This window comes from Bactrocera latifrons, unplaced genomic scaffold, assembly GCF_001853355.1.
Source record: "Bactrocera latifrons isolate USDA-ARS-PBARC rearing strain unplaced genomic scaffold, ASM185335v1 scaffold_471, whole genome shotgun sequence".
NCBI lineage: Eukaryota > Metazoa > Arthropoda > Insecta > Diptera > Tephritidae > Bactrocera > Bactrocera latifrons.
The window spans coordinates 121,628-145,918 of NW_017537125.1; the positions used below are offsets into that span (position 1 = coordinate 121,628).

The window sequence follows — 24,291 nt, forward strand, 5'->3', positions numbered from 1 at the left end:
ACAACCGTTACCGTGAACAAAACTATAATACTCTCTTAGCAACTTTGTTGCGAGAGTATAAAAACATTACGAAAATTCGTGAAATCTTATTGGGTTATAGTTAAATGAAATTGAGTAAGGTAGTTAATGTCATTCGTATGTCAAAGGAACGCATAGATTACATATATAGTATACTATAATGCACAAATTTTTATAAATAGAAAAGTTGCTGCGCCGATTTTTGATAATGAATAAAAAGATTACACACCTGAGCCCGTCGATTATTCGAAGCGACTGGAACATATCAGTCGGTCAGTTGGGTTTTGGCCATTTTTAAGGAGAAATTTTCTAATAAGTGGGATAAATGGTTTAAATAATTTTTCTCCTTAAGCTCTTAAAACCTATATATAAATAATAATTGATAAATAAAAACAAGTTTTGAAGGAGTAAACAATTTATAAATCAATGTGGAAGCAACAAGTGTTTTTATTTTAGCTTTCCTAATATATAGCAAAAAGTATGTGTAATATTCAGACAGTTGAATATCTCTCAACTGGTCTGCTATAGCCTGATATCGACAGTAACTCGTTTATTTTCACGTACATTCAATGCCCAGTGATTATGGTTATCAATACAAATGAGAGAACTCATATTGTTCCATTGGAATATATGGTAAATGTTGTGTTTCCAGAAATTGATAAAATATATTTGTAATGACAAGGATGAGAAGCTTCCCCCATTTTTCCATAATGAAAAATTGATTGCCAGGTATATTAATGAACCAATCTAGTATGTATGGACGAAACACTCCAGCTCTGAAAGTATTCGACGCAATACCCGTCGGAGGAAGAAAAAAAGACGAAGACCTTCACTCCGTTAGAAATAGACCAGGTGGAGAGGGACCTAGCGTCGCTTGGAATTTCCAATTAGGGCCACGTTGCGAAAAGAAGAAAAGATTGGCGCGCTGTTGTTATCTCGGCTATATCCGCGAAAGTGGTGTCTACTCCAGCAAAGAAGAAAGAGAATGTACTTAGTTAATACTAATTGTGAAAGTATAAGTTCAACACTGTCAACGGCAAGACGATATGATTTTTTATACTGGGCTATTATTACGGGGTGCCGAGGCCTATCAGTTCGCTTATTTGTTTTGACGGCGCTTAAAGAAGCTATAAAGCGTTATCTGTCCTTTAATTGCTAAGTGTGGGCAATCAGCTGCACTACGGAGCCCTTCCCGCAGCCATTCCGGCATTTGATACACATATACATAGTGGCTTGGAGGTTTAATTATTTTTTTGCCGTAGAAAATTTTAAAAATATGTTTACCTAAAATGCTTATGTTGTTATGTATATTCAATTCACCTTCGGTTGCCACGACAAAAGATTCCCTACAAGAACCACATTTTGATACTATAATATGTACATATGTGCTATAGTGATCCGATGTAAAAAATTTCTTCGGAGATTGCACCACGGCCGTAAGAAATAATAATTGCCAAGTTTCTTGAAGATATCTCGTCAAATTAAAAAGTTTTCCATGCAAGCACTTGATTTCGATCGTTCAGTTTGTATGTCAGCTGTGTGTAATCAAAGACAGTTATTTATAATTGCATCTAGAACAGCAACAAGTTGAGTAGGGAAGCAATATTTAAACGTACTCATTATTTATTTCTTTGGATTTGGTGGTTATTTCACATTAACTTTATAATTCGTCGATTTTTAATCAAATACTAATTAAAAGAAAACACACACACTTCAATAAACAAATATGTTTTACACGTAAACATACATATGCTACATACAGGCTCAATGAATACAATAAATAAGTAAATTAATTTGCTTTCGAATTGAATTTAGGACTTTATGATTGCCAATGCAATCTTCAGCAAGCAAATAAACAAATACTCAATAGTATTTGATAATTGGCATTGGAGATAAGCACTTGATGAGGCAAACGAGTTCTATATTGTTGCGTACATACAAATAAGTGTGAGCTAGTTATGCAGTAAATGACATAGATAAATAGTATGGCATGTTTAAGATTATACTTTGCCAATATCTTATCACGATCATGAACTGTGTCTGGCAATAACCGCATTCAACACACAGATTATATTACGTAATAAAGTGATAGCTAGACAAACGATTAACTCAAGAGTTGGAATAATTAATATTGCATCTTAAGGAGGGAAGGAAATTGAAGAATTCATTAGTATCATTAGTTATATATATTTTAGTCATTCCTTTATACATACGTATATGAATTATATAATACATATAGATACATATATATACATTGTCTAGTCGATATACGTAAGAAATTACAGAGTAAATGTACAAGTAAGTGCGAAATGTGATGCGCGGAACACAATGCTCGCGACAGACTGCAGCAGCACGACAGTGAACTGAAAACGGCGTTGTCAATCCTACTACAAGAACGTTTGTGAGAGGGCAGCAACATAACAATGGCCAGCATGTACACAAAACAACGCAGTTGTCCATTTTGCATGTACAGAATTTCGTTGTGGCCATACTAATACCTTGCACTTCAATGAAATTTTAATATTTTGTTCAAAGTGAAATTTTTAAGCAAAATATAAGTAAATATGTAAATTTATTTGTTTTAAATTATCAATTGTTATTATAAATGATGTAACAGAGCTAATTTATGCTTTTATTTGTAAAATAACGTCAGGTTTGTTAGAGCTTTGAGTAATTTTACATATTAGAGGCATCACCACTCTACCTCATCTCTCTATCTTCCATTCTACTGTAAACTCTGCTGTCGTTGGCAAATATAGGATAAAATTGAAGTTAGCGAGAACGACAACTGTCGGCCTGCCGTCGTGTAGTCGTGCAACTGTCAAAATAGGTCCGTCCATAAGAACGTGTGTATTTTTATATTTGACAGATGTCGTTTGCAGTCTGTCGCGAGCATTGTATTCCACACATGAGAGTTTTTTCTGCAATCGGGTTTTTATGGGTTGTTATCGTAAGGTGCAGTCTCTTGAAAAGGTTTCAGTAGATAACCATTGCAAAACAATGCAATGCAATCTAAGAAGTGTGAGATGTGAAAAAGTTAGAATGATTAAGCTGAAAGGTAATATCACCATTGCTTTCATAAATAATAACACATACATACATATGTATTCATATATCTGCATTAAATTTTGCACTTGTTTAAATAAAAATTAGGGTTTTTACATGTCTCTTAAAGTCATAAGTTAGATTCGAAAACATAGTATTGAGAATTGTGAATGTGTAAACTCATTTTTGTATGTAATCCAACAACAAATTTTTTTTTAAACAAGTGTAAAAATTTAAAATTTTACGACTTTACGATTTAAGACAGGTTGTGAATACTCCAAATGTAAGACTTTGTTCATAATTTTTAAATTTTAAATTTATTCTTCAATATCTATTCCCCCTGGCCCAATACACTTGTGCCAACGTTGTTAAAGCGCGTAGCAATACACGTTTAATGTCTTCAATTGACTCAAAACGGTTTCATCAGAGCAGTCGCTAGAGTTTGATGAATATCCAGAAGTCACACGGAGCTAAATGAGATGACAAAGGTGGTTGCGGCATGATATCGGTTGAAAATTTAGCGAAAAACTCACAAAGAATCAATGCGAGCCTTAAGTCCCGCCACTTTTTACGACGTGTAACACTCCAATACTATTCCTTGTTGACAGTTTGGCCGGTTGAAAGGAATTCGGAGTGATCCACACCTCGTTTATCGAAAGAAACTGTGAACATAACCATGATTTTTGACCTACTTCGGCTCACCTTTGCCACGATATTCGGCCAATTGATCGTCTGTTTCCGAGGGTCGTAAACATAATGATATTTCAAAATGATTTTCACTGATATTACGATGTTAATCGTCGATTCTCAAGCACCAATTCCTTTATTTTATTGACGTGTTGATCATCAGTTGATCAGACATTTGATTCCGTACACAAAATTTAAAGCATAATTTCACTCATCGTAAAAATCCTCGAATGCACTTTATGTGCTTCAGAAAGCTTATAATAAAGACTGATTCGTTGTGAAATTTAGCACATATGTTACTGACAGTCATACAAACCTAGAAAAAATTATTTTGACAAATGCGATTACGCGCGAAATTTATATTAAAAAGTCTTACTATTTTTCGCCCACAGTTTTACCAATGTGTTTGATATAGCTATCAGACTTTATAATATACTGTATATATGTATATGTATATGGCATGTATATAATTAGAGGTGTGTTCAAAAAGTATAGCGAATTTTGAATTTTCGCGGGTTACGTATATTCGAATTTCGAATTTTTTGTGGCGTTATGTTGGTACTCATGTCTCTCACTTATGCCGACAAGCTCGGCCATTTTGTCTTTAGTCTTCGATTTTTACCTATTCAAAAAAATGGATCAAAGAACTTGTATCAAATTTTGTGTGAAAAACGAAATTAAGTGCGCGGATGCATTCCGAATGTTGACTGTGCATACTGAGAAGCTACCTTGGACCGAAGCAACGTTTATAGGTGGTACAAAACGTTCTCAGAAGGCCGAGAAGATGTGACAAAAATTGGCGATAACGCCCCTGCTCACACATCGTTGCTTGTGCGCGACTTTTTGGCCAAAAACAACACACTAATGACGGCGCGGCCACCGTATTCCCCAGATCTGGCCCCCTGTGACGTTTTCTTCTTCCCTAAACTGAAGAGGCTCATGAAAGGAAAAACCGTTGGCACAAGTGTATAATATCTCATGGGGATTACTTTGAAGGGGACAAAATAGATATTCATGAATAAATAAATAATTTTTGAAAAAACACAAAATTCACGATACTTTTTGAACACACCTCGTATAATCTAATTTTACGTTTGATTTCTTTTTAGAACATTTTGACTGAAAAGCGAAAACAAGCTACTTTTACAGAGCGAAGTCAACTGAAATATGCACGCCGTCTGGTGGTTAAACTTGGAAGTGCCGTTATCACACGTGAAGATAACCACGGCCTTGCACTTGGACGATTGGCCTCCATTGTTGAGCAGGTTAGTTTGTTGTATACATGCATACCTGCGCTCATTGAAATATCTGTAGTATTGTCTCTTCCACATCCACAATTTTTTTGCTTCAAGACAGAGAGGTAGAGGGGAAGGGGGAATATAAAAGAGAAAAAAATAAATTAGGACCAAAAACAAACTTATACTTTTATAGCCTCAAAATAAATAAAAGCAGAGCTGAATTCAGGATTAGTAACGTTACTAAAAACGAAACCACGTGCCCACGAAAAGTACCTTTACTTAGTCAAAGAGGTATCAAAATGCGGTTGGAGTTTGCAAAAAACTATTTAAACTGGCCAATATCAAGATGGCGAATATCCTTTTGACAAATAACTCCAAATGGGTCCTGTTTGGTTTTTTTCATTATTATGTTGATAAATGAGTTATGCTAAATTTTTAATTTTTTTTTTGTTAACACTTATTTCACTGAACACAATTTAACGTTGTTAGTCAATATTCATATATACTTAAATATTGAATAATGACATAACTGTTAAGTTACATATATGTAGATATCTTAGCAAATTTATTCATGAAAATATTGGATGCGATTTTGTTTTGAAGAGAATTTCATATCTAATGGGTATTTGATAATAATTAATATTTAATTTTCAGTCATGATTGAGGTTCTGCGTACTTTCGCGCATGCAAACGTCACTGATTTTTATTCTCAGGCTCCTTACCGAAAATATGAAAGCAATTGGGCGGAATTTTTTAGTTTTTACGTGGAGAGATTTCAAATTACAGTCTACGAAATGGCCTTTTCTATTCAATTAAAATCTCGATTCCGTATCAAAAGTAATACGCGTTGACTACTAATGACTAATAATGGCCAAATTCTCAAAATTAGCTATCACCAGACTATTAATGGATCTGAATAACGGGGTGAACTCAGCAATTTAATACATGATCAACTGAGGAATGATAAAACAATTTATCAAAGCATTGGACATTTTTTCTGTGAAATTTATAGAAAATTTCCGAACGTATGGAAAAGCCGAAAGCTGGGCTCTTTGTTGGTCCTCAAATACATACGGCAATTCATGAAAGATATAGATTCTATCAAGGTCAATGATATGACCATTCTGGAAAGTAAAACTTGAGAAAGTTCGTGCAGATATCCGAAAGTTTTCAGCTAAACCTGAAGCACTAAACTATGAAGCAATTCTCTATAATATGCTGACTAATTTTAAGTATCTACGGGCAAACATTGATAGTCATGTTAGATTATATCTTAATCATTTGAATAGACTTTTGGATAATTTAGATGGTTGTGGTGTGAAACTGATAGATAAAAGGAAACAAGATTGATTGGAGAGGTTTCATAATGGCAGATTACTGCTGTTCCTTAAATAAATATTGCTAACTAGAAAATTATAAATAAATCACTTATAAAAGACGTTTAATAAAGATATAAAAGAATTAACATCGTACTAATCATTAATATGGATAGTGAAAAAAAATTAAATTAGGAAAATCTTCTAAACTATATTCATTCCAATTCTCAGCAATTAACAAGAATCAGAATAGATTACCGTAAAAAAATGTAATTTAGGCCAGACGATCGTAGTATTGAGGAGCACCCGCTGGCTGAAACTTTATAAAAAGTGACATATTTCCATCCTCTAATAAGGTGTATATATCCCACAAAATACTCAAGATATATCAACAATGTTTGTTCAGAACAAATCTTTACGGTAGCTCTTCAGGCCGTGAAAATACATAGGTTAGATCAGATATAACCCCATTCATTCTCTATATACCGTTGAAAAATACTAAAATTGTGATGACACACTAGTTTAATATGCCACAAAAATTGAAATCTAAGCCAAGGTTCTATGGCAAGGGAGCCAGGATCAAAATTAGACATATTAGATTAGAGAATCTTATATATCAGAATCTACTATAGCAATTTCTGACAAATTCGGTACATAACATTATCTTGATATTTCTATATTACGGTAGAGTAGTGTTCAGAGCGAGTCGAAGACAACTATGGATTGTGTAGTTACTTCTTTCATAAAAATATAGATCTGCATATGTAAACAAATAAAAAATATTTTTTTATAACTTCTAGGTTGCTGAGTGCCATTTAGAGGGTCGCGAAGTTATGATGGTTACAAGTGGTGCTGTGGCTTTTGGTAGTCAAAAATTAGCACAGGAATTACTTATGTCACTTTCTATGCGTGAAACGCTCTCGCCAAAGGACCCGACACGCGTCGTATGTTGAAAATTAATATATGGTAGCGCTTAGCATACGTACACACCAACTTACACAATATTTTCTTTCAATAACAGGAACAGGGTACCCTGCTTGAACCTAGAGCGGCCGCTGCTGTGGGTCAATCTGGTCTTATGTCACTGTACGATGCTATGTTTGCACAGTATGGTGTAAAAATTGCACAGGTAAAACAAGGAGACTGAAAATTTTAAAATTTATTAGATGTTTTCTGATCGTATTTAGGTTCTCGTAACAAAACCGGATTTCTATAATGAGGAAACACGTAATAATTTATTTTGCACACTTTCTGAACTGATCAGCCTTAATATTGTGCCGATTATCAACACCAACGATGCTGTATCCCCGCCAATGTTTTTGAAAGACGATGATCTACCAGTTGGCTCAAAGAAGGTAAGTAAAACTAAAATGTCGAATGACAATATGTTATGAAAAATAATATAAAAGGCGTAATTTTGAAATTATTATGTGTCAGGGTATAGCAATCAAGGATAATGATAGTTTGTCTGCTATGCTTTCGGCAGAGGTTCAAGCGGATCTACTGATTCTAATGTCAGATGTTGATGGAATTTACAACAAACCTCCTTGGGAAGATGGAGCTAAACTTATGCACACCTACACTTCGAATGACCGGCATGTTATCGAGTTCGGGAAAAAGTCTAAGGTACTTACCATACATGCCAACACATATAATCTTATTGACACATACAATCATATTGAACCGGTTGGTGACTAAATTGGTACGATGACTAAATGGTTTCGGACTCACGATACTACTTTTTAGCAAAATTTTTAATGTGTTTTTTATTGTTGGTATTTATAAGTTTTAAAGATCTTGTCGCATGTTTGGTTTAGGAGTCGGCTAGAGTATTGCCTTGTATACCAATGTGGCTGAGTATCCGCGATAACTTAGTTTTACTAATATTGTTGATGAGGATATCTCTATTTTGAGAAACAGTTGGATCAGAATAATTGACGTTTAGTATGGCTTTGAGCGACGATAACTAAAGATGAGATGCTTACGTCTAGTCTTTTTTGCTATTAGGCAAGCGTGCAGGATGGCTGTTGCTTCTGCCGTGAAAATTGAGGCAAAAGGAGATAGTATAGCTGACATKATTACAGAGTTATCCTTAACGACACTGAAGGGCACATTATTATGTTCCTTTGATCCATCTGTGTAGAGTGTATCCCAATTTTTGTGAGAACTTATTATTTCTGAGAAGTATTTTAAGTGAATGTCTGGTAATTTCTTTTTTAAATTTAGCACGTTTTTATAAGACTCGAAGGGGGAGCGCGAAGGCTTGGGATTACTGGATTATTTAAAAGACCATTCATTTCCTTTGCAGCATGGATCAGCGTTTGTAAGGCTGAGGTTTTCCTGGTTTTTCTTTTCCGGCGTAGCCTGTTTGTTAGTGCGACTGTAACAGGAGAGTCCTCGGCATTGATGAATTTCGTAATCATGCTTCTGGTGATGTAAAGCAATCTGTTTTCTAAGGTAGGTAACCCAGCTTCGGCTAGAATGTTTGTTATAGGGGTAGTACGGAAAGCTCCAATGACAAGTCGGACTGCAGTGTGGTATACTGACGCCATCTTTGACCAGTTTCCATTTGATGTTTTGCTGAATATGGGGAATCCATAATCAATTTTTGACAGAATTACTGATTTAACTATGTGAGTGAATGCGTTGAAATTACTTTCTAATTTTATATTGCTGAGGCACTTGATTACGTTTAATCTATTATGAAGTGATAAGCATAATTGTGTTATGTGATCATTCCATGTGTACTTACGATTAAATATTAAGCCTAAGATTTTAAGTTTATTTACATTTATAATATTACAGTTGTTGAAGCTTAATGAGATATTATTACACTTTCGTTAGTTATATATGTGTAGGTGTTTACATTTACTAGTGGAGATTTTAGTACCACTGTGTCATAACATAACCCGCTTTAGATATTGTTAAAAAGAATGTTAATTTGGTTAGTAAAAGTATATGAATTTCGCACGATGTTGAAGATATAAAGATCATCGGCATATAGTAAATGTTTAAAGTATTTACGCTCATTTATTATACGGCTTAAATGATCGAAGGCTATAAGGAAAAATGTTACGGACAAAGGAGAGCCTTGTGGAATACCATTTTCAATTGGGCATTGCTCACTTATAACACCATTAACTTTTACGCGAATTTTTCGATTGAGAAGGTAGTGCCGTATATAGTTAATTATTTTTGGACCGAGTTTCCAAGTGGTTAGTTGTGCTATGATAGTATGGAGACCAACTCGGTCGAAAGCTTTTTCCATTTCAATCGAAATAATTGAAAAATTGTTTTACTAGAGAGAGAGTTTGATATTTCCTCATCTAAGGTAAGAAGAGCATCAATTGTACCGCGACCAGGCTTAAATGCTGTTCGTCGATTAGAAAGTAGATTAATATTTAGGAGGTACCACATTAATCTCCTTGCTACCATTTTTTCTATTACTTTTGATAGACATGGAATAAGTGAAATTGGGCGATAACCTTCAGTGGTTTTTTTTTGGTTTATTGGGTTTCGGTATGGGGATAGTCAGACTTGTTTTCCAAAATTGAGGAACTACGCTATTTGTAAATATTATATTGTTTAGTTGACATAGTTTAGTTTTACCAATGGGGGAAGGTTTTTAATAAGCGGATGAGGGATTTTGTCTAGGCCTGGAGTTTTACCTTTCAGTGTAGAGAACGAAAGATCTATTTGCTTTGCTTTTTGACTTAAGTGGTAATTAATATGGACAGAATTAATATACCGATTTTTTCTATTTACGTATTCATCGCTAAAATTGCTTTTTTTGAATAGTTTGACCAGGTTTTGGCAAAAACCTGTGCTATTTCTATTGGAGTGGAAGTGCTTAAATTTTCAGAGTTTTTAATTACGTGGATATTTTTTGAAGGGAAATTTCCCATGGATGATATTTATTTTGCTCCAGAGAATTTGGGAGCTGGTTTGATAATTAATATCCCTCGCAAATTCTATAAATGTGGTTCGTTTTGGGATTTTAACTTCTCTTTTGAACTTTGCATAAGCTTTTTTATAATTTAAAACATTTTCATTTGTGGGATTACGCTTAGTAATTTTCCATAAATCCACTTTCTGAAGCCTGAGGGAAGTAAGTTGCTCATTCCACCAGTAAGTTGAGCGTTTGCAAAACCTGGGCTTGCTAATTGGTAGGGACAGCTGCCTGGTTACGATTGCTAATGTTGAAGGTTAAATCGGCTAATAGTCTATCCATAGTTTTTTGATATAATACCCAATCAATAGATGTTAAGATCAATGTGTGTTAGTGTTGATCGTATAGAAAAATGGGTAGGGAATTTGTCCTTAAGTAGTATTAGATTATTGTTTTGTATGAAGTTGGAAAAGATTTTATTTCTTTTGTTATGATTAGGGGAACCCCATAGAGGACTCCACCCGTTAAAGTCGCTAAGAAAATAGGATGTGATGAAGTGTTAATAAGATTTGATAAATCGGCTTCTGCTAAATTGTCGGTTGGCGATATATAAGCGTGGTGGAAGCAGTGGTGGATTTAATATTAGCAGCCATTGAAAAGATATTAGTATATATGTTAAGATTGGAATGTTCAAGTGAGTTATGGATTAATAGAGCTACGACCCTTTTAGCAATTGTATCGCGCTCTATGTCGTTATTTGTGTAAATAGTAAAGTTCGGCGGTATCATACTGTTTTGTGGGTTGTTAAATAAATGAGTTTCTTGGAGCTCATTGTAATTGTTGCAGTAACCATTAAGTTTCCATTGCAGAATCTTAAGTACCATAAAGAATCAATGAGTGTTAGGTGAGAAGAAACTTCACTATTAAAGAAAAATTTAATAGTAAGAGTTTTTTATAAAGCTATACAAGCTAGACAAGTATTTTGGATAGCAGTTCTGTCTTCGGTGTTTTGTCATGGATAATATGATACGAGACTCTTTGATTCGAGAGAGAGCTGTCAAAACTCGCATTTTTTAATATTAATTTTTAATTTATTTAATAAATTATACAAAACACTAAATTAAACACTTTAAAAATGCATACATATGTAAATGCTAAAATGCAAAATCATTAATTAATTTACATAAACATTTATTTTGCCAAAATATGTTCGCACAGTTCAATGAAATTTCATTTCACACTAACTTCTTCAGGTAATTATAGCGGTTTACTTCTGGCATCCCGCCTTTTCGGAAATCAACTGTCAGAAATTCCCTGATCTCCATCGCTCTCAAATAATCAGGGAACGCGTTTGAGAGAAAAAGAGAGCCAATGCTAAAGTCTCGTATCATATTATCCATGGTTTTGTAGTACTGTATTATTGTTTAAGTGTTGTGTGAGAAGAGCGCGTGCGTTTAATAGGGATATTGGGTTATTGTTGTTGTTTGGTAAAGAAGGATTGGAAGAGGATATGTTATGTGAGTGTTTATTTGAATCAGTTGTATGGCTGGATTGTTGTGTGTATAGTTGGTAAGGAGTATTTCTGTTACTGTTAATAGTAAGAGAAGTATCAGAGGATGGGAATTGTTTGCTGTTTATTCTATTGGTTTTCTGATTTTTTTATTTATTGCTTTTTCTAAATTTTCTGTTGGTGAGACGTACTCTTTGCGTTTGTTGTTTATTTTTTCAGTTGCTTCCTTGTAACTATATTTATTTAGTGTTTTGTATGTTTGAATGTATTTCCTTTTAAGTAAGGTGGGACATAGTTTGTGGTCCGATCTATGTTGTTATTTACAGTTAATGCATTCTACTTTACTACATGGAGTGAGGTTATGGGTTGAGGAGGAGCAAACGTTACACTTCGAATCGGATTTGCAATGTTCTGCTGCATGGCCCAAAACAAAGCAGTTTTTACACTGCATTGGGGATGCGATATAAGGTTCAACTTTAACTTTAAGCCAAGCGACATTAACTTCTTTGGGTAATTCAATTAAAGGAAATTATGTGAAGAGGGGTGCTTATAGTTTTACCATCTATAATTTTTGTAATTTTTTTTCACTCTGTTGCACGCTGTTGGCGTAGACCTTCCACTATTTCGTTTTCAGTAATGCGCGGAACACAATGCTCGCGACAGACTATAGCAGCACAACAGTGAACTGAAAACGGCGTTGTGAATCCTACTACAAGAACGTTTGTGAGAGGGCAGCAACATAACAATGGCCGGCATGTACACAAAACAACTCAGTTGTCCATTTTGCATGTACACAATTTCGTTGTGGCCATACTAATACCTTGCACTCCAATGAAATTTTAATATTTTGTTCAAAGTGAAATTTTTAAGCAAAATATAAGTAAATATGTAAATTTATTTGTTTTAAATTATCAATCGCTATTATAAATGATATAACAGAGCTAATTTATGCTTTTATTTGTAAAATAACGTCAGGTTTGTTAGAGCTTTGAGTAATTTTACATATTAGAGGCATCACCACTCTACCTCATCTCTCTATCATGCATTCTACTGTCAACTCTATTGTAGTCCTCCTGCCGTTGGCAAATATAGGATTAAATTGAAGTCAGCGAGAACGACAACTGTCGGCCTGCCGTCGTCGTGTAGTCGTGCAGCTGTCGCAATAGGTCCGTCCTTAAGAACGCGTATATATTAATCTTTGACAGATGTCGTTTGCAGTCTGTCGCGAGCATTGTATTCTACACATAAGGCTAGCAAGACAACTTGCATATATAACGCCTTTCAGATTGGGCGGAAACTTGGCATAGTTCCTATATAATTAATTCTACATACTACCCCCAACTCTCATATTTTCCTCAAGGAATTTCTGGGACTTTGATTCCTGCAAGTTCCAAGAAAATAAAATGTTCGATTATTTACGAACTTAGCTCTTCCTTACTTGTTCATTATTCTTTTATTAACATTTTAGGTTGGCACTGGTGGTATGGACTCAAAAGTGAAGGCAGCCACGTGGGCATTAGATCGTGGTGTCAGTGTTGTAATTTGTAACGGAATGCAAGAGAAAGCAATTAAAACCATTATAGCAGGACGAAAAGTTGGTACATTTTTCACTGAATCTACAGAAGGTTTCTCAACTCCTGTCGATGTTTTAGCTGAAAATGGTAAGGACATAAATACATATTTATTATTTTAAAGAAAAAGGTATGTGCATTTATGTCATAATGAAAGTAAACTCTGATATTGGAATTTATACAAAATTTACAAGGTTATTTAATGTAATAACGTTTTCCCTGTAACTAAAGAATACAATGTTTTAAATGTATATAAAACCTCAGTTTGCTATGATCGATGGATTCGCTTTTCTTTATTATCTTTTAACTTTATATATATTTAAAATTTATTTCTAAAAATTTAGCTTTAATATTTGTTGAAAAAATTTCGTAGTTCTCTTTCAGTGTGTTGTAATCTTCTTCTTAATTGGCGTAGACACCGCTTACGCGATTATAGCTGAGTTAACAACAGCGCGCCAGTCGTTTCTTCCTATCGCTACGTGGCGCCAATTGGGTATTCTAAGCGGAACCAGCTCCTTCTCCACCTGGTCCTTCCAACGGAGTGGAGGTCTTCCTCTTCCTCGGCTTCCCCTGGCGGGTACAGTGTCGAATACTTTCCGAGCTGGAGTGTTTTCGTCCGTTCGGACAACATGACCTAGCCAGCGTAGCCGCTGTCTTTTAATTCGCTGAACTATGTCAATGTCGTCATATATCTCATACAGCTCATCGTTCCATCGAATATGATATTCGCCGTGGCCAATGCGCAAAGGAACTTTTCTCTCGAAAACTCACAACGTCGACTCATCAGTTGTTGTCATCGTCCAAGCCTCTGCACCATATAGCAGGACGGGAATTATGAGTGACTTATAGAGTTTGGTTTTTGTTCGTCGAGAGAGGACTTTGCTTCTCAATTGCCTACTCAGTGCGRAGTAGCACCTGTTGGCAAGAGTTTTCCTGCGTTGGATTTCTAGGATGACATTGCTGGTGGTGTTTACGCTGGTTSCAAGATAGACGAAGTTATCTACGACTTCAAAGTTATGACTGTCAAGAGTGACGTGAGAGCCTAGTCGCGAGTGCTACATCTGTTTGTTTGATGACAGAAGCAGGTTGAAGAAGTCGCACGATAGGGAGTCGCCTTGTCTGAAACCTCGTTTCTGACGGAGCTTTTGGTATTGCTCAACGTCAGTTTACACAGCCGTATTAGTTTTGCGAGGATACCAAATTCAGACATTGCGGCATAAAAGCAGCTCCTTTTCGTGCTGTCGAAAGCAGCTTTGAAATCGACGAAGAGGTGGTGAGTGTCGATTCTCCTTTCACGGCTCTTTTCCAAGATTTGGCGCATGGTGAATATCTGTTCGGTTGTTGATTTTCCACTTCTGAAGCCACACTGATAAGGTCCAATCAGTTTGTTGACGGTGGGCTTTAATCTTTCACACAATCGGCTCGATAGAACCTTATATGCAATGATGAGGAGGCTTATCACACGGTAGTTGACGCAGATTGTGGGGTCTCCTTTTTTGTGGATTGGGCATAGCACACTTAAATTCCAATCGTTAGGCATGCTTTTGTCCGACCATATTTTGGAAAGAAGCTGATGCATGCTCCTTATCAGTTCTTCGCCGCCGTGTTTGAATAGCTCGGCCGGCAATCCATCGGCCCCCGCCGCTTTGTTGTTCTTCAGGTGGCTAATTGCTATTCGAACTTCTTCCTGGTCGGGCAATGGAACGTCTGTTCCATCGTCATCGCTTGGGGAATCGGGTTCGACTTCTCCTGGCGTTGTGCGTTCACTGCCATTCAGCAGGCTGGAGAAGTGTTCCCCCCATAATTTAAGTATGCTCTGGGCATCGGTGACTAGATCACCTTTGGGGGTGAGTATGCTCCGGTCTTGAAACTTCTGTAAGCCGTCACATTTTTTCGTAGAATTTTCGAGCATTACCCCTGTCACCCAGCATATCAAGCTCTTCGTACTCACGCATTTCGGCCTCTTTCTTTTTCTGTCTGCAAATGCGTCTCGCTTCCCTCTTCAACTCTCGGTATCTATCCCATCCCACACGTGTTGTGGTCAATCGTAACGTTGCGAGGTAGGCAGCCTGCTTTCTCTCCGCTGGGTGGTTTCGGTTGCAGCTGTACGTAAGGAGTTTGAAATGCCGTCCCACAGTTCCCTTATACCGAGTTGTTGACGAGTGCTCTCAGAGAGCAGGAGTGCAAGCCAAGTAGAAAATCGTTAGGCTGTCTAATGTGATTGCAGCTTCTCGACGTCGAACCTTCCATGTGTTTGATGGCGTACGTTTTTTGCTGCACAGAGGCGGGTGCGAATCTTGGCTGCAACAAGGTAGTGGTCCGAGTCGATGTTAGGACCTCGGAGTCCTTAATTCGTTTGCACATCTAAGACACTGGAGACGTGTCTTCCGTCTATCACAACATGATCGACCTGGTTGGTGGTTTTTCGAACCGGAGACAGCCAGGTAGCTTGATGTATGGTCTTATGCTGGGAACTAGTACTACAGATAACCATATTTCGGACCCCGGCGAAGTCGATTAGCCTCAACCCGTTTGGGGATGTTTCGTCGTGGAGGCTGAATTTACCGACCGTAGTGCCAAATATGCCTTCTTTGCCCACCCTGGCGTTAAAGTCCCCAAGCACGATTTTGACATCGTGGCGGGGCAGCTCTCATAAGTGCGTTCCAAGCACTCATAAAAGGCATCTTTGGTCACATCGTCCTTCTCTTCCGTCGGGGCGTGGCGCAAATCAGCGATATGTTGAAGAACCTCACTTTGATGCGGATTGTGGCTAGACGTTCATTCACCGGAGTGAATGATAGTACTCGGCGATGGAGTCTCTCTCCCACCACGAATCCCACACTAAACTTGCGCTCCTTTATAAGGCCACTGTAGTAAATGCCACAAGGACCTCGTCTCTGTCCTTTTCCCGTCCATCGCAATTCTTGCACGGCATTGATGTCAGCCTTTATTTTTACGAGGACATCAACCAGCTGGGCAGCGGCACCTTCCAATTAAGGGACCGGAAATTCCAGGTGCATGCCCTCAAATCATAGTTTATTCGTTTGCCATGGTCGTCATCAAAAGGAGGGCCACTCATCCGAGGCTTGTTGTTTCCTTTTTTCCCAAACTCCCAGGGTTGTGTGCTGGAACCCTATGTAGGGGATATTTCGTCTTCTCACTTTAGCTCGCCTTCAAACGGATGTTCTTAGGCTACCCAGAGGATACTTTGTCAAAGACTGGAAGTCGTGAGCTGCTTGTGTCATATGTAAAAGAATCGTTTCTGGCCACTCCCAAGGGAATGGGGATCAGAGAACTTTCCTCAATTGCGTGAACTTCTACACATGACTTCATCGTCCCGGTTACGATTTTTACAATGGATAAAAATATCGAACAAAGAATTTGTCTCAAATTTTGTATTTCTAATCCGGAAATATTCATTCATTCAGTTCATATCCGGAATCAATTTTATCAAAAGCACAAGCCTACGAGTGGTACAAAGCCTTCAAAAACTGACGAGAGATCTTTGAAGAAGATCTGGGTGAACGAAAAAAGTGAGGGATATGGTAGTTGAAAATCGTCAGGTAAAGGTTAGAGAGAAATGATTTTAGTGAATATTTTGAGTATGAAACGGGTCCTTGCTCGACTCATCCCGATAAAGCTCAATTTTTTCCAAAAATAGTACTCTTTGGACATGCTTGATCGTAAGTATTCCGATCCTACATTTATCAAGAGCATTATCATCGGAATGGAATCCGTTTTCAGTCGATAGATAACGATAACGTTTGGTGGGGATTACTTTGTACATAATTATATTAAATTCAAATCAAATGTACTAGGACCATTAAACAATAATAACATAATATGTGCATGAAAACAAAATGATTTACAAATTATTGTTTAATATAAAAAAAATCTTATGATTTTCGTGAATATTTGTCTTCTGAAAGGTCTTTTTTAAGTCTCCTATAAAAATTTGCTAGTATTCCTGTGCTCTATTTCCCTTGATAGCCCTTCTCAATTGAGGAAATGTCCTGATGGAACCTCTCGCCTGCCAGAGAGAAATTCAGATGAGAAGTCCAGCATGAGTGTCTTTAAGGACATATTGCTCCCCAAAGCTTTATCATTCAGTTTTTCTTTAAAACCCTTATTCATTATCAAGTGTTTAATGTGGTCGCTGTAATGGTTCTCCACTTCCCTGAAAAAGAGGTTAAAACTGTACCAGCAGAATGTTTTAGAAGGCGTGGCAAAGCAGTTAAGCAATACTTTTTTTGATGGAGAATATTGGATCTTCCAGCAAGATTCAGCTGCAGCACACAAAGCCCACCCAGCAATTGCTTAAAAGCAATATTCCTGATTTTAAAGCTGCAGATAATAAGACGTCCGCAAATCTCTGTGATCCAGAGTTAGAAAACATGGCATGTCGAATACCCTACAGACATTTGGAGAATCTCAAAAAATAGTAGGCATTATCAATAGAAACTGTGATTGCTGCTATTGATGAATGACCGAATTGTTAATGGGCTTGTGTAAAAGTAATAAATGAACATTGCAAATAAAATTTGTACGTCGCTCATTAAATATATGAATGTGTTATTAAATAAAATTAACTTTATTAAAAATAATACATTATAGCTTAATTTTTATAAGGACCTTAACTTTTAGAAAAAGTTGGACTTCTTTTTTCCTGAGTAGTCTAACAATGATGCACATTTTTTCAGATTTATCACGCTACTTGGCAACGCCAATTGGCTTAAGCCGTCACTGTTTTATTTGAATTAATTCCAGTAGTATTATTACTTACTGTTTCTGCTCTTTGCATTTCTCTGCAGCGCGCATTGGCAGTCGACAGATGCAGGCACTTTCTCCGGAACAACGTGCCAATGCAGTTAACCATTTGGCTGATTTATTGGTAAGCAGAGAGGAATTTATTCTGCAAGCGAACGCAAAGGACTTAGCTGAAGCGAAACGACATGGTCTAGCGAAGCCACTTTTGTCACGCTTGTCTTTGAACTCTGCTAAATTGAAGAACTTGTCTGTTGGATTAAAGCAGATTGCTGAATCTAGTCTTCAGGTAAGCAATTGATTTTCCATGCTCATAAATTCCTGCCACTAAAAATAGTTTAGCAATTTTATTATGGCGTTCGTGGCGTTTACACGGACGACACGACTCCGAAAACTCGATTAGGACAATTTTTTGCATTCCCTTTCATATCAGATTCTCAAATTCTTGACCGCTCCATGTATTCAGTGTACGAAAATTTATTTGATTTACTAATTTTTACCTTAATTTTTTTCTAAAAATTTTATGTATGTATGTATGTATGTACGTATATTATGCATATTTGCATACATTTTTCATATTATACAGTATACAAAAAATAGATAACAATATTCAAATTGTTGATCATATTGTAAATATTCATTTGACAACGAGCGCACCAGCAACAATAGAAAGAATTTGAAAATGAAAGGGAATATTGAAAACCGATTTAGGTGACAAATAGTAACATAATTTTTTATTTTTAATTAAGTAATGAATATAATCTCTAGAACCACTTCACTAGAAAATCATATATATATAAAAGGGTTTGACGTCTTAATGCTAACCACCCGTCTGATAAGGCACATGGAGGAGCAGCAGTAATTGTTAAAAACACTCTTAAATTTAAAAAACTTGATAACGTGAATTTAATAAATATGCAAAGCTGCAGCTATTCAAATTAAATCTATGCATATTGATGTATCTATAGCAGCGGTGTACCTACCTCCACGGTTCGCATTTAAATTAGATGACTATAAAATATTCTTTCAAAGTCTCGGTAGCCACTTTATTGCTGGAGGGAATATAACGCTAAGCATCCTTGGTGGGGATCTAGACTGAGTCACCCCAAAGGAACTGAGCTATTTCAATGTATAACAAAGTTCAACTACTCAACTATTTCTATCGAAAAGGTTACATTCTGGCCTAGTGACCCTCGAAAAAGACCGGACCTGTTAGATTTTGTTGTGTACAAAGGTATATCACAACACCAACTCCACATTAAAGAGAGCTTTGATGTAAACTCTGATCATTCACCAATAATTATAACTTTTGGGACTACTGTGTCTAGTATGGAAAAACCATATACGATTATTACGCAAAATACGGATAAAGCAGCATTTAGAAACTGGCTTGTGAATCGAACTAGTTTAGATATACCCTTAAAATCTGGCGATGAGATTGACTTAGCAGTTGAAAATCTTACAAACACTATTAATAAAGCGGGATTTCTTTTCACTTCACAATCAAGTGTTGCCGAAGCTAAAAAACCATTTCTTCCCCTTGAATTCAGACGGCTAATAAAAGAGAAAATACTACTCAGGAAAAGATGGCAAATTAGTCGGAGTCCTCTTGACAAAAGAATTTTGAACAAGACAACCAATGATTTGAAGTCAAAACTGCGAGAAATAAAAGATCAAGAAACATCAGAGTACCTAAGAAATTTAGATCCCCATGCAAACAACCCTGAACAAAACCTGTGGAAGGCAACCAAATATCTAAAGAGACCCACTAGGAGAAACACGATTATAGAAAATAACTATGGTCACATTTGCAGAGATAATCAAGAGAAAGCCGAAGCTTTTGCTTACCATTTATATTCAGTTTTTAGACCAAACGTAATTCCAGATAATGAAAACACTATTGAAGTACAAAACCTAGAATCGCCTTGCCTGATGAGTCTGCTTATTCGAAGAATTTCTATCAAGGAAGTAACGACTGAGATAAAGAAAACTAAATTTAAAAAATCGCCTGGTTTTGATAAAAACTTACTTGTAGACACCTGAAACAAAAATTTATCAGACTACTTACTTACATCTACAATGCTATGATCAGACTCGACCACTATCCAAGTCAATGGAAATGCGCTGAAATAATAATGATTCCAAAACCCAATAAACCGGAGAACTGCGCTTCTGCATACCATCCAATAAGTTTACTGGTGACCTTCTCTAAGATATTTGGAAAGATTTCTTTAAAGAGAATGTTACCTGTGTTAGAAGTCCAAAACATATTACCTGAACATGAGTTTGAGTTTAAAAGGGGGCATGGAACTCCTGAGCTATGTCATCGAATTGTTAAAATTATTACGAGTGCTTTCGAATGTAAGCAATACTGCGCAGGGGTCTTTTTAGATGTTAAAAAAGCATTTGATAAAGTATGGCACCCAGTGTTACTTTATAAAATAAAGAAATGGTTTCCAGCGCCTTACTACCGACTTATAAAATCATTTTTAAGCAGTCTAACGTTCTATGTCAAGGAAAAAGATGCATTTTCTGAGCTTTATTCGAATGGCGCCGTGTTATATACAATATTTACAGCTGACCTACCGATCGCTAATGGCTTAGAGGTAGCAACTTATGCTGATGATACCGCATTTATAGCCACCAGTTTTAATCCTAGTGATGCCTCACTTCACTTACAAGAACAACTTAATATTGTCGAAAAATGGCTAAAGAAATGGACGATAGAAGTAAATACACAGAAATCTGTTCAAATAACGTTTACGTTAAGGACTGAGAAATGTCCCTCCGTAACGTTAAATGGATCCATAATACCTGAAAGTGAAACTGTGAAATACCTTGGTCTTTATTTGGACAGACGACTCACTTGAAAGATACACATAAAAAAAAAAAAACGAAGCAACTCAAATTTAAAACTAAAAAAATGTACTGGCTTTTAGGTCAGCGATTACAACTTAGCCTTGAAAATAAAGTACGACTTTACAAGTCAATCCTTAAGCCAGTATGGACGTATTCCAACATTGAAATCCTCCAACAATATCACTCGAAATCAGCAAATCTTGTCAAAAGTATTTAGATAGATTGTCTTAAAATGAAAACTTACTGGCAATAAATTTACTAGACAACAGTATGGATGTTAGACGCTTAAAACGAACTCACATTTTGGATCTTCCATGTAGATTTTAAGTAGTTTTAAGAAGTTTAAGCAAATAAATAATTTACGAATATATTGATTAGTTTCAATGGAGAAGAATCAATCCTGTCACTATTAATGTATTTAAAAAATTTGCCGATTGTCAATTGATGGATTGCAAATAAATATATACATATTTAAAAAAAATTAAGCAATGAATATAATCTCTACAACCTATATAGAAGTAGTAAGCAAGGGCAAAGTTTGGATGTAAGCGAACATTTTATACTTCCGCAATTTACAAGAAACGCAGCCCGACTTTTATCAAAAAATAGTATCTCTGAATTTCTATAATATATGTATATATGTATATCTCAGATATTTACTTTTATTTTCAGTAAAATATCAGTTATAGGAACTGTGCTTCATATTATATATTAAGAATGGGGGTTTGAAAAGTTATTATTCGATCTTGAGAACTGTTTGATGTATGATACAGGACATTCCTTGTACATAGTGCATTAGGACTTCAAGTTTTATCAAGAAATCTTGATTTTCACTTGAGTTATTGCTTGCGCATTCTTGTCCATCCGACAAGAAACTGGATATTTTCTCCTCTCTTGTTTGAAAATCCGAAGAATTTATTTTAATAAGTGCAGAAGTAATCTTCAAAATAATATTTTCCACTCAGTCAAAGTTAAATCATTATTATATAGAGTAAGATATAAAGGATGGGATTTAAGATAAAAAAAAGCATGTTTTACTCACGTTTTCAGAATGTTGGTCGCGTTCTACGTCACACACGACTAGCAGAGAATTTGGAATTGAAGCAAGTTACAGTACCTATCGGTGTACTACTAGTCATATTTGAGTCACGTCCAGACTCATTACCCCAAGTAGCTGCATTGGCAATGGCCTCTGCTAATGGTCTTTTACTAAAAGGTGGCAAAGAGGCTTCTAACAGCAACAAAGCTTTAATGGAGCTGGTTAAGGAAGCGCTCGCGACAGTAGGGGCGGAAAACGCAGTTTCCTTGGTGAGTTCAGGAAATTTTATATTTTGAAATCCTTTATTTTATATTATATTTGAACAATACGTGAGATAATTTCAGGGTTGTATGGTATTTATTATTGTATAAGCGATACTAAATATGTATGTACATATAATATACGTAAATAATTACATAACTTCTATGATTAGGTATCCACACGTGAAGAAATTAGTGATCTTTTGTCAATGGAGGACCATATCGATTTAATAATACCACGTGGTTCTTCAGAGCTTGTTCGCACAATTCAAGAACAATCCGTCCACATACCGGTGTTGGGACATGCCGAAGGTGTCTGTCATGTTTTCGTTGACAAAGAAGCTGATTTGCGTAAGGCCCTGAAGATAGTCAGGGATGCTAAATGTGACTATCCAGCAGGTATATTTATGCTAAGTGCACACCTCTGCTGCCTACTCTTGTGTTTTTGTACTTACTTTTCATTTGCTCTACTTGTGCGTTTATCATTCTAGCTTGCAATGCAATGGAGACGCTTCTTATTCATGAGGATCTTATGAGTGGCAACATTTTTAATGATGTCTGCAACATGTTGAAGCGTGAAGGAGTGAAAATATACTCAGGACCAAAACTTAGCCAGAAATTAACCTTTGGTCCTCCGGCTGCTAAGAGTCTGAAGCATGAATATGGTGCCCTGGAGTGCTGCATCGAGATTGTGAAGGATATCGACGAGGCAATAGAACACATACACACATACGGCAGCGGGCATACCGATGTCATTGTCACAGAGAGCGGTATGTATAACAAAAACTGCAGTGAAAGGAAATCAATGCATGCTTAATTTCGATCCTTCTAATTAACCTGTGCGCAAGATTGTTAATTGATAATTCTTGATTAAACTAAACTAATCACCTGCTGCCAGCCATTACTTTGCCATATTTCCATACCATTAACGATAATTCAAAAAATTTCAAGTAAAAATAGTTATTCAAATTTTTGACGTTATCGAATAGGCTTTATTTTTGTTTGTCGAAATGGTATTCAATATAAAAATCCATTTACATATTTAATATTATTCTATTGCTTTTCTGAAAGCAATCACTACGATACGACTTCCGATATTGCTTAGATCTTATGGCTTATAGATGTTTGAGAAGCTCTTAGCATAATTAAGGGGACATTGTTTTATTGGCAATGCATTATTGTTCTTTTTTATCGCTGCGATGTAGCCAATGTCGCGAGCGCTTTTCTGACTATCCATCTACTAATGGGCTTATGAATTTTTTATAAATGCGTTCTGTAATGTCAAGTAATTTTTTAGTAAGACGTGCATTTGCACGGTCCAGACTTTGGCAGTCCCTAAAACTAATACCACTGGTAAGATCTTCTATTTTCGTACATTTACAAAGGTTTTACAGCTCTGGAAGCAATGCCAAATATACGAAAAGAGAAGATCTTAGAATAATACATTATATTAAAGTTCATACCAGGTGCAATAAAGCACAATATTAGTTAAATACTTTTTTTAATTGGGAAATTATTTGATATATTCTGACAGATTCTGCGGCACAACAGTTCCTGTCGTCGGTTGACAGTGCTTGTGTTTTTCATAATGCTAGTTCGCGTTTTGCTGATGGTTTCAGATTCGGCTTGGGTGCTGAGGTTGGCATATCAACGGCAAGAATTCACGCACGTGGTCCAGTTGGCGTTGAGGGACTTCTAACGACTAAATGGATTTTGCGCGGTCAGGATCATGCTGCAGCTGATTTCGCTGAAGGCGGTAGTTGTGTTTGGCTGCATGAACCGTTGCCTCTATGAATACATACTCCTACAATTGTTTTTGTACATAATTTATGTTTTAATATTTTTATGTTTTTTAAAAGCTTAGGAAGGCAGTAAATACTATATATAATTATATTAAAAAATTCGGATTAAGGTGTATTTCATTTCATTACTTGAAAATTTTGTAAATGCTGGTTTGCAATCGTTGACAAAATTTATTGAAAACAAGTGAGGAAGTACCAGCTCTCGTAATTTGCAAAAAACCAGGTCGGGTAGAACATCAGCTGTTGTAAACCTTTATATTAAAGAAGAAAAAACCTTACCTTTAAAGTTTTAA

At 36.1% G+C, this 24,291-nt stretch overlaps 1 protein-coding gene across 1 annotated transcript in view; it reads left to right on the forward strand.

The window, feature by feature from the left end:
* LOC108973365 (delta-1-pyrroline-5-carboxylate synthase) overlaps positions 1 to 24,074 on the forward strand; it is a 27,523-nt gene extending 3,449 nt beyond the window's left edge. Inside the window, exons 2-12 of the mRNA XM_018940607.1 lie at positions 4,860 to 5,015; positions 7,105 to 7,248; positions 7,326 to 7,433; positions 7,492 to 7,659; positions 7,742 to 7,930; positions 13,172 to 13,364; positions 18,086 to 18,327; positions 21,948 to 22,205; positions 22,370 to 22,595; positions 22,688 to 22,966; positions 23,731 to 24,074. Coding sequence (XP_018796152.1) covers positions 4,860 to 5,015; positions 7,105 to 7,248; positions 7,326 to 7,433; positions 7,492 to 7,659; positions 7,742 to 7,930; positions 13,172 to 13,364; positions 18,086 to 18,327; positions 21,948 to 22,205; positions 22,370 to 22,595; positions 22,688 to 22,966; positions 23,731 to 23,990 — 2,223 coding nt within the window. The 3' untranslated portion in view covers positions 23,991 to 24,074. The remainder of the gene's footprint in view (positions 1 to 4,859; positions 5,016 to 7,104; positions 7,249 to 7,325; positions 7,434 to 7,491; positions 7,660 to 7,741; positions 7,931 to 13,171; positions 13,365 to 18,085; positions 18,328 to 21,947; positions 22,206 to 22,369; positions 22,596 to 22,687; positions 22,967 to 23,730) is intronic.
* The last annotated feature ends 217 nt before the right edge of the window (positions 24,075 to 24,291 follow it).